The sequence below is a fragment of the Sceloporus occidentalis genome, unplaced genomic scaffold (genome assembly GCF_023333645.1).
Source record: "Sceloporus occidentalis isolate IW3139 unplaced genomic scaffold, rSceOcc1.0.p SCAF_8, whole genome shotgun sequence".
NCBI classification, from domain to species: Eukaryota; Metazoa; Chordata; class Lepidosauria; order Squamata; family Phrynosomatidae; genus Sceloporus; species Sceloporus occidentalis.
This window is the reverse complement of record NW_028316988.1, coordinates 47,953,106-47,967,269: the sequence shown is the minus strand read 5'-3', so window position 1 is coordinate 47,967,269 and position 14,164 is coordinate 47,953,106. Positions and strand designations below refer to the sequence as shown.

At 41.3% G+C, this 14,164-nt stretch overlaps 1 protein-coding gene across 6 annotated transcripts in view; it reads right to left on the bottom strand.

The window, feature by feature from the left end:
- The window catches only part of ZNF185 (zinc finger protein 185 with LIM domain), a 61,101-nt gene that overhangs the window by 7,016 nt on the left and 39,921 nt on the right, over nucleotides 1-14,164 (bottom strand). For 2 of the 6 annotated variants that reach the window (XM_089536557.1, XM_089536558.1), the window contains exons 16-24: nucleotides 13,695-13,784; nucleotides 12,001-12,105; nucleotides 11,067-11,165; nucleotides 9,818-9,913; nucleotides 8,893-8,994; nucleotides 7,797-7,880; nucleotides 3,055-3,153; nucleotides 1,676-1,765; nucleotides 313-381 (exon numbers count right to left, since the gene is read on the bottom strand). In XM_089536557.1, the coding sequence (XP_089392683.1) occupies nucleotides 313-381; nucleotides 1,676-1,765; nucleotides 3,055-3,153; nucleotides 7,797-7,880; nucleotides 8,893-8,994; nucleotides 9,818-9,913; nucleotides 11,067-11,165; nucleotides 12,001-12,105; nucleotides 13,695-13,784 (834 nt within the window). Of the gene's footprint in view, nucleotides 1-312; nucleotides 382-1,675; nucleotides 1,766-3,054; nucleotides 3,154-5,318; nucleotides 5,589-7,796; nucleotides 7,881-8,892; nucleotides 8,995-9,817; nucleotides 9,914-11,066; nucleotides 11,166-12,000; nucleotides 12,106-13,694; nucleotides 13,785-14,164 lie in introns of all 6 variants that reach the window. The other 4 variants (XM_089536562.1, XM_089536559.1, XM_089536561.1 and 1 more) reach the window with 4 other exon arrangements.

Sequence of the window (14,164 nt, the reverse complement as noted above, 5' to 3'; positions counted from 1 at the left end):
GGACTGTGAGAGTTGCAGTCCCAAACAACTCAAGGTTTTCCCACCTGTTTTACATCTTCTTTCCTGTATCCATGCATTTCTCCACCATTTCTATGCCAAGAGGTCTGGAGAGATACCTTGAGAGCCTACTCCAGTTTTGCAGCCATTTTGGGTATCACAATGTGCAAACTGGCACAAGGAAGCCTGGCTTCAGAGGTGGGGGGATGGACCCCCCCAGGCCTAGTCCATGGACTAATCAATACATAAAACCTGTTTATGCACAGCAGGGATCGTCACACATTGACCCGTCTCTTCCATATTGCATCCCATTACCTGTTATAACGTGGTGAGGAGGATAACTCCGTGCTGTTGACTGACTCTTTTACAAAGAGGAGGCCTTTGCTATGGACAAATAGAAAGGAACATTGGTCTCAGAGAAGACAGTGTGGAGAAGGTCAATGCAATGTAATACTAAAAGTAGGGGATAGGGGATATAGGCATGTACAGCTGAACACATAACCATTTGCACTCCATACATACGTACATGCATACTATCTAAACAACTTGAGATGCAGAAGTTTGGATGTGTTGTTTAATTGCGGAAGACTAGGGTTGGGGTAGGGGTTGACTTTCTCTGTGTTCTATCTTTCTTAGCTAAACCATACTACTGATAGTTGTCAGGAGTAAGTTTAGCTGTATGATGCAACAACTAAAAAAACCCAATTTGATTCTAGGCTGCATCAATAGAAATATAGTGTGTAGATCAAGGGAAGTAATAATGCCACTGGATTTTGCTTTGGTCAGGCCTCACCTGGAATCCTGTGTCCAGTTCTGGGCACCACAATTCAAAAAGGTTGTGGACAAGCTGGAGCGTTTCCAGAGGAGGGTGACCAACATGGTGAAGGGCCTGGAAACCATGCCCTATGAGGAAGGACTTAGGGAGCTCGGTATGTTTAGCTTGGAGAAGAGACAGTTGAGAGTGGACATGACAGCCCTGTTTAAATATTTGAAGGGATGTCATATTGAGAATGGAACAAGCTTGTTTTCTGCTGCTGCAGAGACTAGGGCCCAGAGCAACTAAAGGAAAAGAGATTCTGCCTCAACATTAGGAAGAACTTCCTGACAGTAAAGGCTGCTTGACAGTGGAACACACTCCCTCGGAGAGTGGTGGAGTCTCCTTTGGAGGTCTTTAAACAGAGGGTGTGTTCCTGCATGGCAAGGGGTTGGACTGCGTTGCCCTTGTGGTCTCTTCCAACTCTTAGGATTCTTTGAGTGCAATTGTGCAAGAGGATTCTCATCCCCATGCACCATCTTGCTCATTTAAATCATGCACCCAGCAGCTGGAAAAACAGCTTCGAGCACAGTTGTCCTGCTCCAGGATGATTCTCTTCACATGTCTCTTTCCCCAACAAAATGGTGCCAAATTTTTTAGGGGTTAGCATAATGGGGAGGACAATATGTACATGTGTCTAGATGTGCCTGTGGACCCTAGCTGGGGAACTCAGCATCCTTCTCATATTAATCAATCTCACAGGGTTGCCGAGAGCATAGACTGAGGGTGTGGAAATATGTCAGCTGTTTCATGCTTTTTAGTATAAATGTTAAGGCTGAATATCAACAGCCCCATACTGGCTGTGATGGCAACTGGGTCATGCATCATGGTCTACCCCAACCTCTGCCATCCTCCACTCTTTACCTTGAAGTGGCGGGGTCTGAGTCATACCCAGAAGGGCTCTTAAATTGGCAGGAAGCATCTGTGGCTTTCTTGTCTGAACCCAGCACATTCCTAGTAAGAGGGAGGAAATGCAGTGAAGGGACGGCACCATTAAGGAGGAGACATTTGAGTTGTATGTCATTCTTGCCATGTGAGATTGCCCCCCTGTAGTTGTGCATTCCCTGTTTGCTGAGTAGCCATTCAAGTCTCAATAAACAGGTACAGAATGAACCAAACATACAGACAAATCATGTAGGTTCCTATGACTGTCCAATCTTGGACTTCAGGCTGAATTCTTCCTCCACGTAGCAAACCTCCTGCACTAGGCTAGGCTAAGATTCCTAATCTAACATTGTAGTTTCTCCTTGGATAACCTATCCTCTGGATATTATTTGTATCCTGAGTAGATAGATGTGAGAGCCAGCATGGGATAGTGGTTTCAGCATTGGACTATGACTCTGGAGACCAGAGTTTGGTTCCCATCTTGGCCATGAAACCCACTGGGTGACCTTGGCCAAGTCACACACTCTCAACCTCAGGGGAAGGCCATGAGAAACCTCCACTGAACAAACCTTGCCAAGAAAGTCCCATGATAGGTTTGTCTTAGGGTTGCCGTAAGTCAGGAATGACTTGAAGGCACACAACAACAACAACAACAAGACTGAGATTGTTCTCTGCATGTAGCATAACATCCCTTCTGGCTACCCTCCTTGCCTTTCCTGTTGGCTTTAAGCTATTGGGTGGAGGCAGTTAATCTGTATCATTCTATCCAAAATTGAACTGAAATTCTTATTTTGTATTTACTTATTTTACCATTAGGATTGTCAGTACTATGTTTCACTTGATATGTTGTGAGGTTCTTGTTTCTTCTTCTCATTATGCATTTGGGGATATTGAAAAACACGATACAAATAAACAAATAACTGTTTAGAAATTTAGTGCCACCTGCAAGAGCTAGAATGGGCACCTTAAACACACCTTGGGCCAAACACTGTTTGAAGGTTAATCTTTGGAAGCAGGGCCAGCCCTACCATTAGGTAGAGCAAGGCAGTTGCCTTAGATGACAGATATGGCTGGGCAGCAGCGGCAGATTCCCTGAGCTGCTCCTCCCAAACTCCCTGTGCCCATTTCCTTCTTTCTGATGACAAAGTGGCATTTGTTGCATGCTGCCTTCTGACATTTCTAACCTAGCTTGCTATCCTCAGGTGAGATGGGCCATGCTGACTTCGAGTCCAGCCAGCTTCTGCATGTAGAAAAAAAGGAGCATATTTTTAACCTTTGCCTTAGATGCTGATCTTTGTGGCAGTAGCATATGAGTGAATTATACACATACACACAGCAGTTTACAACTCTGTCTTTACCTTCTGTTGTCTGTATCACAATTGTCCTTGTAGAAAGGTACCCTATGGCTTCTTGAGGAATCGGTCCCTGGGCCATCTCTGAATGGGTAGTAGGTCCTGCTAGGAAGTAAAAGATATTATTAGCAAACAGATCAGTTTTAACAAAAGAGTGAGAAACAGATGACATGACATCTTATTGTTTCTAGAATGGTTTTAAACTATGCTGCTTTTAACGTACATTTTAATATTAGGATTATTTAATTATATTTTCACAGTTGCAATTAATGCCTCAGTTTTATCTTTTGAAATTATTGTAAGCCACCTCGAATCCCATTTTGGAAGAAAGGCAGGATATAAATCCCAGAAATAAAGTAAAATAATAAATCTTTAAAGCAGAGGAATGGGATTTTTTGAATCAACTGTGTATACTCCATTTGAGTATTTCAAAGGTTCCTCCCATATACTGTGGTTTTGTGTACTCTATGCACTACCTAGTTTATACCATGAGTTCTGAGTAACCTAGAGACTCACTTTGCAAAGATAATGAATTTTCCCAGCTTTCAAGCTGCCATATTTTATTGCAGAGAAAAGCGGATCCTTTCTCCAGCTAACATTCTCCACTTTAGTTGTGAGTATGCCAAGTGTAAAGTTAACTGTGAAAGTGTTACAGGCTCCTATTTGATACTGGAGTTAAAATACTGTGTGTGCTATGTGTACAGGTTTCTATGCATGCTTGTACGTGCTGCAGGCTAGCTGGTGGTTTGCAGAATTTCCTGCCTGTTCACTGGAGCGTTGTGAGTTTGTTTCACAGATAAAATGTAGTCCTTATTTGTTCTTTTGTGCCTTCACGTTGCTTCTTATGGCAACCCTAACAGAAAGGCAGAATTTATTCAGAGGGAGTTTGCCTTTGCCTTCATCTGAGAGTGGGACTTGCCCAAGGTCACTCAGTGGGTTTCCATGGCCCAGTGGAGTTTCGAACCCTAGTCCCCAGAGTTGTAGTCCCATGCACAAAGCACCACTCCATGATGGCCCTTGTGGTCTCCTCCAACTCTATGATTCTATGAATAACAACAACAACAACATTCCTTTTAAGATGAACCCATTGTATACTAGAACTCTTGGCTTCCTTCCTTCCTTTATTAACTAATTATTTGTGTTGTCCACATGAACTATTTATGAAGCTTTACCATAATATGTGTTGCTTTCCAATTGGAGATTATCACACTGGGTAAGGAGGAATCGTTCCCATCCTTACCCTGTCCTTATCACGTCTGCACTTATCCAGTCCTTGTCCCATCCGTGGCCCTGTCATGTATTAATGTGAATTTCTGTTAATACAAACTGATGGAGCCATGCCACTTCAAGAGCAGGAGAAGGAAGGGATAAGTGTGACGTCATCTGAAAATCTTATTGCGATTGTGCAATAAGAAAGTGTCATGGATGCAATAATGACGACTTCATGTAATAATCTTCGCACTCATGTGGGAAGGACAGGACAGAGATGGGACAAGGATGTCCCACCCCTGTATGATAATCCACATTGTGTATATTTTCATTCTTGTGCATTCCACACAACTTCCCCTTAGATAACAAGTCTATAGATATGTATAATTGGGCCTGCCTAAAACAAACTGCTGCAGAGGTCCAAAGAATCTTGAAGGCAAATATAGTCACAACACATATGAGTTCATACAGTTTCTACATGTGCTCTGAGGGCATTCTTTGATGACAGCCTTGCAGTGGTAATATGGAAGACGTTTGGATACACAAGACTTAGATGGGGGCCAAAAGTGTGTAGGCATTAAATGTTTTATGCTGAGCAGCAAAGGGAAAGGGAAAAAATAAACCCTGATCTCATAGTTCAAATTTCAATTTTTCTGTAGTTGAATGGTGAGTACTACCCCTATGGAAAATTCAATCTAGAACTGTTACTGTTCAAAGATTATATGTGGGAGGTGATATTCACAGAAAGATCAGCCAATGATCCAGAAGTGTGGGACAAGAAGAACAATTGGGCAAGAGTTATAATAAGCCTGATAGATGATGATGATCAGTAAATTCAGATTAGAAATGTAAGTGCGGCAAAATGGATGTGGACTGTACTTCAAAGACTGGGGTTCTTTATTTTTAAACCAGATTTAAAATGGAAAGCCCTTAAGGCAGAGAATGCCTTCAAATAAAGATTTTCCCTCTGGCAGCCTTTCAGAGGACCGTCCTTTGTTAAGCTGGACTCATGGCCGCCCCGTTTCCTAGAGATTTCTTGCTGCATCTTTTGGTCACTGTACCTTCCAGTGCTGGAAGCCTGGTTGTTTGGGTGTGATGTTATTCCATAGTTCATGCTCCTGTTGTATGGTTGGTTGATCAGGTATGATGACATCCCACGACTACTTTCTGATGCTCTGAAGGTATTTTTAGCTCGGCGATCCAGAAATGACAATGTCCTGCTGCGGCCACTCTCATAGGGGTTGTAAACTGGGCTGCCCAGATAGGTTGGCATCCTATGACTTGCCTCTGGCATCCCATAAGCAACCCCTCTGGAGAGTCTAAAAGAAATTCTAGTAGTCATATAATAAAATCTCTCTGAGAACAACTGCGCTAGCTATTTAATAAGATTAACATGAGTAGTTAATCCACGCACATGGAGAGTTTGTTTTCCTTGTAATGCAGGAAACAAATTCAGTAGCACCATGTTTGTTATGGAGAATAATTATATTGACCATGTCCAAAACTAAAGCTGGTTTGGAAGACTTGGCATGTACAGTTGGCCCTCCACATTTGCTGGGGTTAGGGGCACAGGAGCCCCATGAAAATGGAACACCCCCAAATAAAAAACAATACTTTTTTGAACCTGAGAGAACACCTTTCTAGGAATCTCTAAGTCCTCCAGCACAACTCTATGGTCAACATCTGCCAGAAGCTGACCACAAAATCATGCTGAAGGACCTACAAATGCCTAGAGAAATGTTTTCTCTAGCAATCTCTAGGTCTTCCAGCACAACTCTATGGTCAATTTCCAACAGAATTTCTCTGGAGGACCTAGGGATTCCTAGACAGAACATATTAATCAAATCCGCAAATAATCAAATCTGCAGAAGTGAAATTTGCAGATGTGGAGGGCTGACTGTATTAATAAATAATAGTAGATAAAGATATATATTTTCCCCAGAGTAAAGAAGCTGAAGAGAAAAACCCACATCATATGGTTGGGTTTATAGAGAAAAATAGTTTGTTGAATTGCAAACTATCATAATGCTAAAAGAGGAACAAGAGTCAAGCCAACAAAGGCTGAAGCATTATACTTAGGGGCAAATTCCATAGACATCAATGGGTCTTGCACCCAAATAAAATGGATTTAGGATTAAAATAGAAAGCTGATAAAGGATAATGTATCTGACCAATGCCAGATCAAAAAAAGGAAAGGATAGGTTCCAGAAAGGAGGGATGTAAAACATTAAAAATGGCCCCAATCCAGCTAAGTCTTATAGGAAAAAGTGGGAAAGGTCAATGAAAACCCATTCAAGTCGTATTGTTTTCAATGTAGCAATCAGAACTAACTTTAAGTGAATTGAAGCCATGTATAAGAAAGGAAGTATATGAAAGGCAATATCAATAGGAATGAAAACAAATAGCCAAAATTTCAAATGAGATGCATTGCCTAGAGCATGCTCAGTAAGAGTGTTTCCTTGAGCCAAGATGCTACATAGGAATATTTGGCTATTTGAAATGAATTCAGATCAGAAGAATGTACGTTTGTATATCTGGAAGCTGAAGAAACTGTTTGGGGAGATTTAAGAGCCCACAGCATCCACCTTTGAGAACTAAGTAGAAGATCAATGAACCCACAAAACAGCATAGAGAAGTAAATAAGTCACCATAGACATGATATATCCAATCCGGATATATCACTATGGTTTCCAGAATCCCCCAGCAGCATGGCCAATGCCCCCAAAATAATCTTTCCAAGCTCCAATCCAATCCTAACTAGGGCTTTGGCACAACTCTCCATAATATAACTCAATGAACTACCAAAATGCTAGTTAAATTTTATATCAAAAGAGAGTATTATTTATAATAAGACACAGCACATACACAATTGTTCTAATAACAGAATACTTATTGTCACTCTGCAAAGAACAGGTTTTTATAAGGACACATCCTCCTCAGCATTCCCATTAACTCATTGTCAATGGATAGGATGGAGTCCTATTTGTCACAATACTCAATGATGCAAAAATAAAAGGGGACTGAGAACAATAAAAAAATCTTAGGATTATAGTTCAACAATTAATGCAACTATAAAGCAAGAAAATACTGTTAAAAATTAGTCATATTGCTGATGGGCTATAGGGAGTCACAAACTAAATATTCCAGAAGTAGTACTGATCAAGAGAAATTGGATTTCTAAGGTTCTAGATATCAACTAGTGTCATTCCACATAATAGTAAACATGCCAGTTTTCTTGCCAGCACAAGAAGCCTGCAGACAAATTTAAACAGATGCAAAGTAAAGAGAGGAGGAAACAGTTTATAAAAATGTGAAGTCGAAGGCTTCCATGGCCAGCATCCATAGTTTTTTGTGGGTTTTCCAGGCTATGTGGCCATGTTCGAGAAGAGTTTATTCCTGATGTTTCGCCAGCATCTGTGGCCGGCATCTTCAGAGAATGCATTCTCATCAACATCAGTAGTATGCACTCCCATCAGCTTTTTAGCAGGCTTTAGCTTGGAAGGTGGAACTGCAAAATGCAGTCTTCCAGGCTTTCTTACCTTGCTGTGTCTACATCTGACCCATTCTCTCCTTGATGGCTCTCTGGAGTAGCATCACCACTCTCTGTAGAAAGAGAGCTGGACCTGACAAAGAAAGGAAGAGTATATACAAATCAGTTTAAAGTATCTGCCTGTCACTTTCTGTGTCACTAAGGGTTCTGGAAGGGCAGGTTTAAATCATTCTGGTGCCTGAAACCAAGGTCTAGATGCCATCCCCACTGTTCATTTCCACATATAGAACTCAGACAGACTGATAGCTGAATCTTACTTTCTGCATCACTTTACACTTTACAGAAGGCACACTTCCATTTAAAGGAAGTCAAAGAAGAGTACTCTATTTCAGTGAGTCCTCTGTTTGTCTGACCCAAGTCCAGTTTAACTACAAACTATGGATTACTTCATACTGACTGTATCTAAGCTGACTCAAAAGACTTTTTTTTAGGAGCAGGAAAACAATACTTTAAATAAAAGAGAAAGGAGAATAGTAGTTGCCCACCAACTATTAGTATATGGACAGCAGACTGAACAACTACAGAGGCTCAGCTGGTCTTCCTTACTTGAAGAGCCCTGTTTGCCTTCAACCTAAAACTGCATTCCCAAGTCCTTGTGCAAAGGTCCCGTTCAGCCAAGATAGCCAAGAGTCTGAGACAACAAGATGATTCCTATTGCCCACTTCTTTCTATAGGAGTGAAATGGGCTGGTACTTTAATCTTACATCAAAACTCAGTGTCCACCACCACCACCCCTTGAAAGTAACAGGCCATGGGGCTCCATATGCCAATAAATGGCTGGATGTAGACGAAGAATGACCAGAAGTCTGATATTGCTCCCCTTGGTATCTGCTGCCTAGTGGTTCAGTCAGCCTAGACCTAATCACTTACTATAGGCAGGAGAGACTACAGTGGGTGCTGTAGACAACTTGATCAAGTTGCTTTCCCTGTCAGAAACGAGACTATCATTCCCATGATCTCTGCTGCAATTTGCTGCATTTATGCTAGTCAAGGGAAGGCTTCCAAAGGTTCTCTATGTGCAAAAATGTGCTTTACTCCAGATCTATCCCACCAGTCGAGTAAATGTTGTTGATTCCACTACTCACCTGGCAGTGTCTAGCTCTGATTCATCTCTTCTAGCAGCTCTTGAGAGTTCGGGTTGAGTTCCACTGGTACTAAGACTGCTTTCACTGGACCACGAGCCAGACCTGTTCAAAGGATGACAGAAAAGTGGGCCCATATAGATGAGTCTTCTGGCCTCTCTTTAGTGTTGGGCTACAACGTCCCCATCATCCCCAGCCAAAAGCATGGGAAACTTGCTCCTTCCAGTTCTGAGCATCATCTTTGTCATTGTCATCTAGACACCATCATTGTAACCAGCAACTGTCTTGTATGAAAGGTAGAATACCGATGTGGTCTTGACCACACTCTAAATCAGTCTAGACTGTGGTCAGGACCACATTGGTATTCTACCTTCCATACAGAACACTGTATGTTTTCCTGATTACAATGATGGTCTCTTGATAACAATGACAAAGGTGATGCTCAAATTTGGAAGGAGCAAGCTTTCCATGATACCCATTTCAATTTTCAGTCCACATCACTATGTGGCAGTTTTAAGCAAGCCGCTGTGCTCACAGGCTCCTTAATCCCACAATTTGCAATAGGGGAATAATGTTGGTGCACCTTATAAGACTGCAGAAAGGATAAATGAGTGTTTTGAAGTTTCCCAATATTTTACATTCATGCCAAATATTCTTCAGTCCTATGTATTTCTATCTAAGTAAGCAAGATGAAGCAAGAGTTAGTGTTAAGCCGAGTGTGAAAAAATGTTCTTGAGTTTGTGCAATAATATCTAGAGACAACTGAGCAACAAAGGGTCAATATTTAATAAAAGCAAGATTTAACTGGTGCAAAAATTGTTGAGAAGTCCCCTGTCTGAGACCTTGTACAAACTATATGAGCAGACAAGATGGGATCCTTCTCTCTCTCTCTCTCTCTCTCTCTCTCTTTTTGCTTTTGCATTCTTACTTTGCCAGGTGAGCCTCTACTTTTTTGTATTCTGTGTCACTTGGGCTTTCATCTGCCATCTCATGTGTGGTTTTCCTCTCAAACCCAGAAAAAGACCTGCAACAACAGAAGAGACCATTCTCAGTCAGCATCCTAAATCTTTTCCCAGCCATTAAACTGCCTATATATCTTCCCTGCCTCTATACTGATTATGAATCCAGTAATTATTATCACTGACAAGGCTGAAACAAGAGTAGCAATTAACTCAAATGTAAACATGCAGACAACAGTATTGTCAATTAAATAATTTAGATTTATGAATTTATGAATACATGATCAATGAATGTAATGTTCATCACAGATTCATGACAAGAAAGCTGATGAATTTTCCAGAGGCCATTCTCACTATTTTTTCCCCTCTTGGAAGATATTTGCTGACTGACATAGGATGATGCAAACAAAAAGCCCTATTGACCTAATGTCTGCATTTAATATCTAGCATTGGGATGGTGTCACTTTCAACAATAGTAACAAACAAATACTATTCAGAGGGTAGGTCAATACACAGACAATAAAGCAACCAATAGTTGCTAGTCATGACTTATGACAGCTACACATTACCTACACTATCAGTACCATTTCTTGAAGAGCAAGCAGGAGCAAGGCCAGGCCAATGGTGCTTCCTTCTAAAAGTGACTAGATAGGCAATTGAGCTCTACTTCAATGCTAATAATGGGAGAGGGTCCTCCATCACATCTGAAGGCAGAAGACTAGTTTAGGAGGCACAGAACAGGCTAGTTGGGATACACAAATCTGTCCTCCAACAAGATAGAGCTTGAAGCTCAAGAGAAGCAACTTGGGTGGAGAGACACCACTGTTGCTAATGAGTAATTGCTTAGGGCCATTCCTGGGTCAGAGGGCATGGTTTACACTAATTTCTTGCTGGACATCTGGTTGACCCACCGAGAAAGTAGTTGGCCATTATGGAAACAGAATGCTTGACTAGATTGACCTTCTGTCTGTTCCTCCTCAGTTGTTTGGTTCTTTATTAGCTTTTGCAACCATATTGCATATGGAAACCTTGGCTTCCTATTCTTTGACAGTTCAGCAGCAGTCACAGCATATTCTAGTACTATTTTCATCTCTGAAAGTATGCAGTCTTTGCATGAAACTGGGCTCTTTCTGTAAGAGGGGTGGAACATGTTCCTGACATTGTGGAAATCAAGCTGTTGAAGAGAACAAGGGACGACTTTCCCTTTCTGGTCCTTACCTTTTGGAGTGGACATCCTCATCACTGTCAAAGTGAGATGGCACATTGTATCTTGGTCCTGAGAGAGCATCTTTCTGATCCCTTGTCAAAGATTGAGTCCTATCAGAGACAGAGTTATATGTTAGATGAACTAGTGCCTGAATTTGCTTGCTTTCTAGGTCCCCCAGTCCTTCCACAGTATTGACTGTGCATAATAAACTATAAATCCATTACTGTTATTTTTAGTCTTTGTATCAGCACCCAGAAATGTTCATATCCTTCCATGTCACCGTGAACATGGCTGTGGTTTTGTATTTACTCCTTTGTATTTCCATAGGTCTGTGACCCACATAAAATTAAAATCAACAGTTTAATTAATACAAAAACAATTGCCATATTTTGTTTTAATTATCTTCCTAACAAAGAACCACTGAAGGCTGAAAACAGTTCAAAGTAACGGTTGGATTTTATATCGTAATGCATTTGGAACTACAGTTGCCCTTCCATTCTCGAAGATTTCAGACCCATGGTCTTGAATATTCACGGAGACCTCCATAAATTTCAATGGGGCATGCCCCTGCGGCGTTCACCTTGTGTGCACTTGCGGGCATGCACCCCATTCAAGCCTATGGGGCTTGAATATCGGTGAGTCTCCATTTTCGGGTGGTGGTGGTCCAGAATGGATCCCCCACAAAAACAGAAGCTGACTGTAGAATAAATGGGATCTCTTTCAGGGATCTCTAACAAGTGGGGTGAGAATGGCACATGGTCTCTCAGTTGCATGTCCAATGCCCAATTTGCCCCCCAAAAAAACCCATTTTCTGCTGCTTTCATTACTGAATTTCCCCCACAGCAGTGGTGACCCTCCCACCACTATTTTTAGTTCATGCTGATAAATCTGCTCAGCTGTCAGTTTTGGACCAAGATGGTTGCTTTTGCTTTTCTTCATCCTTACTTAGCTGTGAATGGCTGGTGCTCAGAGCGTTCTGTGACTTGCGAACTTGGACTCTGGTATTTGAATTCTCTGGTGGAGTCTCTCTCTCTGTGATCCATTGCAGATCTGTCAAGAAAATGTCCAGTGAGAGCTTTTGTGCTGCAGGAAGGATCACATCCCATATCCTAAGCGTTACCTTCCCAGAAACATTTGCAAACTCAGTTACACTCCCATGTTTTGTTTTGATTTAAACTCAATCACCCCTTCCTCACAGGAGCCCAGAGTGGCTCACAACTCAGAAGGAAAAGGCAGAAACAAAACTTTTCTAATAGAATACTAAAGCCACTGAGAAGCTCACTGGGAGATCTTGACTCAGACGTTCTTCCAAATTAGTTGAGTTATTGTATGAGACCCAAATGGTGAGGAAAGATGGGGTTAAAAAGGTAATAAACAGAAGAACTGTGGTGTTATATTGTAATTAAGAGTGTCAAAGTAGCAGTGGGAAGCCTTCATTTGAAATTCATTCTTATCATAAAGCTTAGTAAATGACCCCAGAGCAATCATGTCCACTCTCAGCCTAACCCTCCTCATAGACTTGTTGAAAATAGACAAAATGATATGGACATTACCTTCAGACGTAATGATAGGTTGGTTTCGAGGGGTCATAATGGGCAATTATTTCAAGAGCATCATTTTTCTTCTGTATTTTATGTAAAAGAGGTAGTTTTGCCATTGCCCATCACGATAGGAGGAGAAAACTACTACCGTTTTAGCTAGCTTTTTGTACTCAGAAGTCTCAGAATGATTGTAGAGAGATGTCACAACTGATGGAAAATTTTAAGGTGTGAGGAAGTAGACAAAGCCATCGTGGTATAGCGGTTTGAGCACTGGACTATGACTCTGTAGATCAGGGTTTAATTCCCTGCTTGGTCCTGGAAACCCATTGGGTGAGCTTGGGCGAGTCACACATTTTCAGCCCCAGAAAACCCAGTGTTAGGGTTACCATAAGTCAGAAATGACTTGAATGCACATAGCAACAGAGGAAGTCAAAGCCACCATCACTACTCATCCTGCTGCCAGAGTACGCATTCCTCCATTAATGAAAATCCTGCCATTCTTTTACTCTAACTCGTGAAAAATTATCAAATGCCCCATAAAAATCTATCACCCATGAGTCCCACCTTTCTCTTTTTCATATTTCCAGCATTCCTAATGGCTACTCCAAGTGAGCCCAAAATATACTGCATCAATTGACAGAGCTTCATTGAGTGTTTACAGCCATTCCATTCCATCCAAGGACACCATGGATGTTATCAGACAAGGGAAATTGGAAGTAAGCTGAACACAATCATGGGGTTTAACATTATTGCGTGATAGACTGCCACACACAATTTCAGGCAACGGCAAGATATTTTTGAGCAATGGGAAGCCAGTTCGAATGCAATTTGAATTAATGTAAATTAGCTGAACTAGTGAATTCATGTGAATGCGTTCTGGCCCCACTTTCTTTTCATTTGCAATTAAGAGAAATTCCTCCCATGTGATCAACACTTTTTATAACAGCTTGCCTGAAGAAGAAATCTGGAGCTCTCAAAGACTTTCATACATTTTTGTGCCCTCTCACTTGACCCATGAAAAATATTATGCCGCTGTGGGTGATCAAAGGTGGTAGTTGTGTTGGAACACAGAAGTACACATGGAGAATTGATTCTTACTTCTTTGGGCTTGCCTCTGGGGAGATGACAATGTGAGGAATTTGCGAAATTTGATTTCCAATTGCATCTTTAGGCTTGATTGTTTCCCAGCTGTGGGTAGCAAAAGGACATCAGATTAATAACCAGCAACAACAATCTGTACCTTTTGGATTTGTTCTTTTTTGGACCACTGTTTTCCTGTTATCTCAGTACATGATGCATACATGCATAGTTAGAAAGCCATTCTGGATTTTTAATGTATTTACTTATAGGTAAAGGAAATTTTTACTTGGACACCAAAATTGTACTTAGAGCTTGGAGTTCATGAAAGAAATAATGTAGATCACCAGATTCTTAAAGGATACAGCCTTTATTGTTCTTAGTTCCTTTTCTGTCCAAGGTCCCAGGCCAGACACTTGATAGAAAACCTGGGATGGGCTACCTACACTAAAGAGTTTATCACACAAGCCCCTTTCTCACTGCAATTGCAC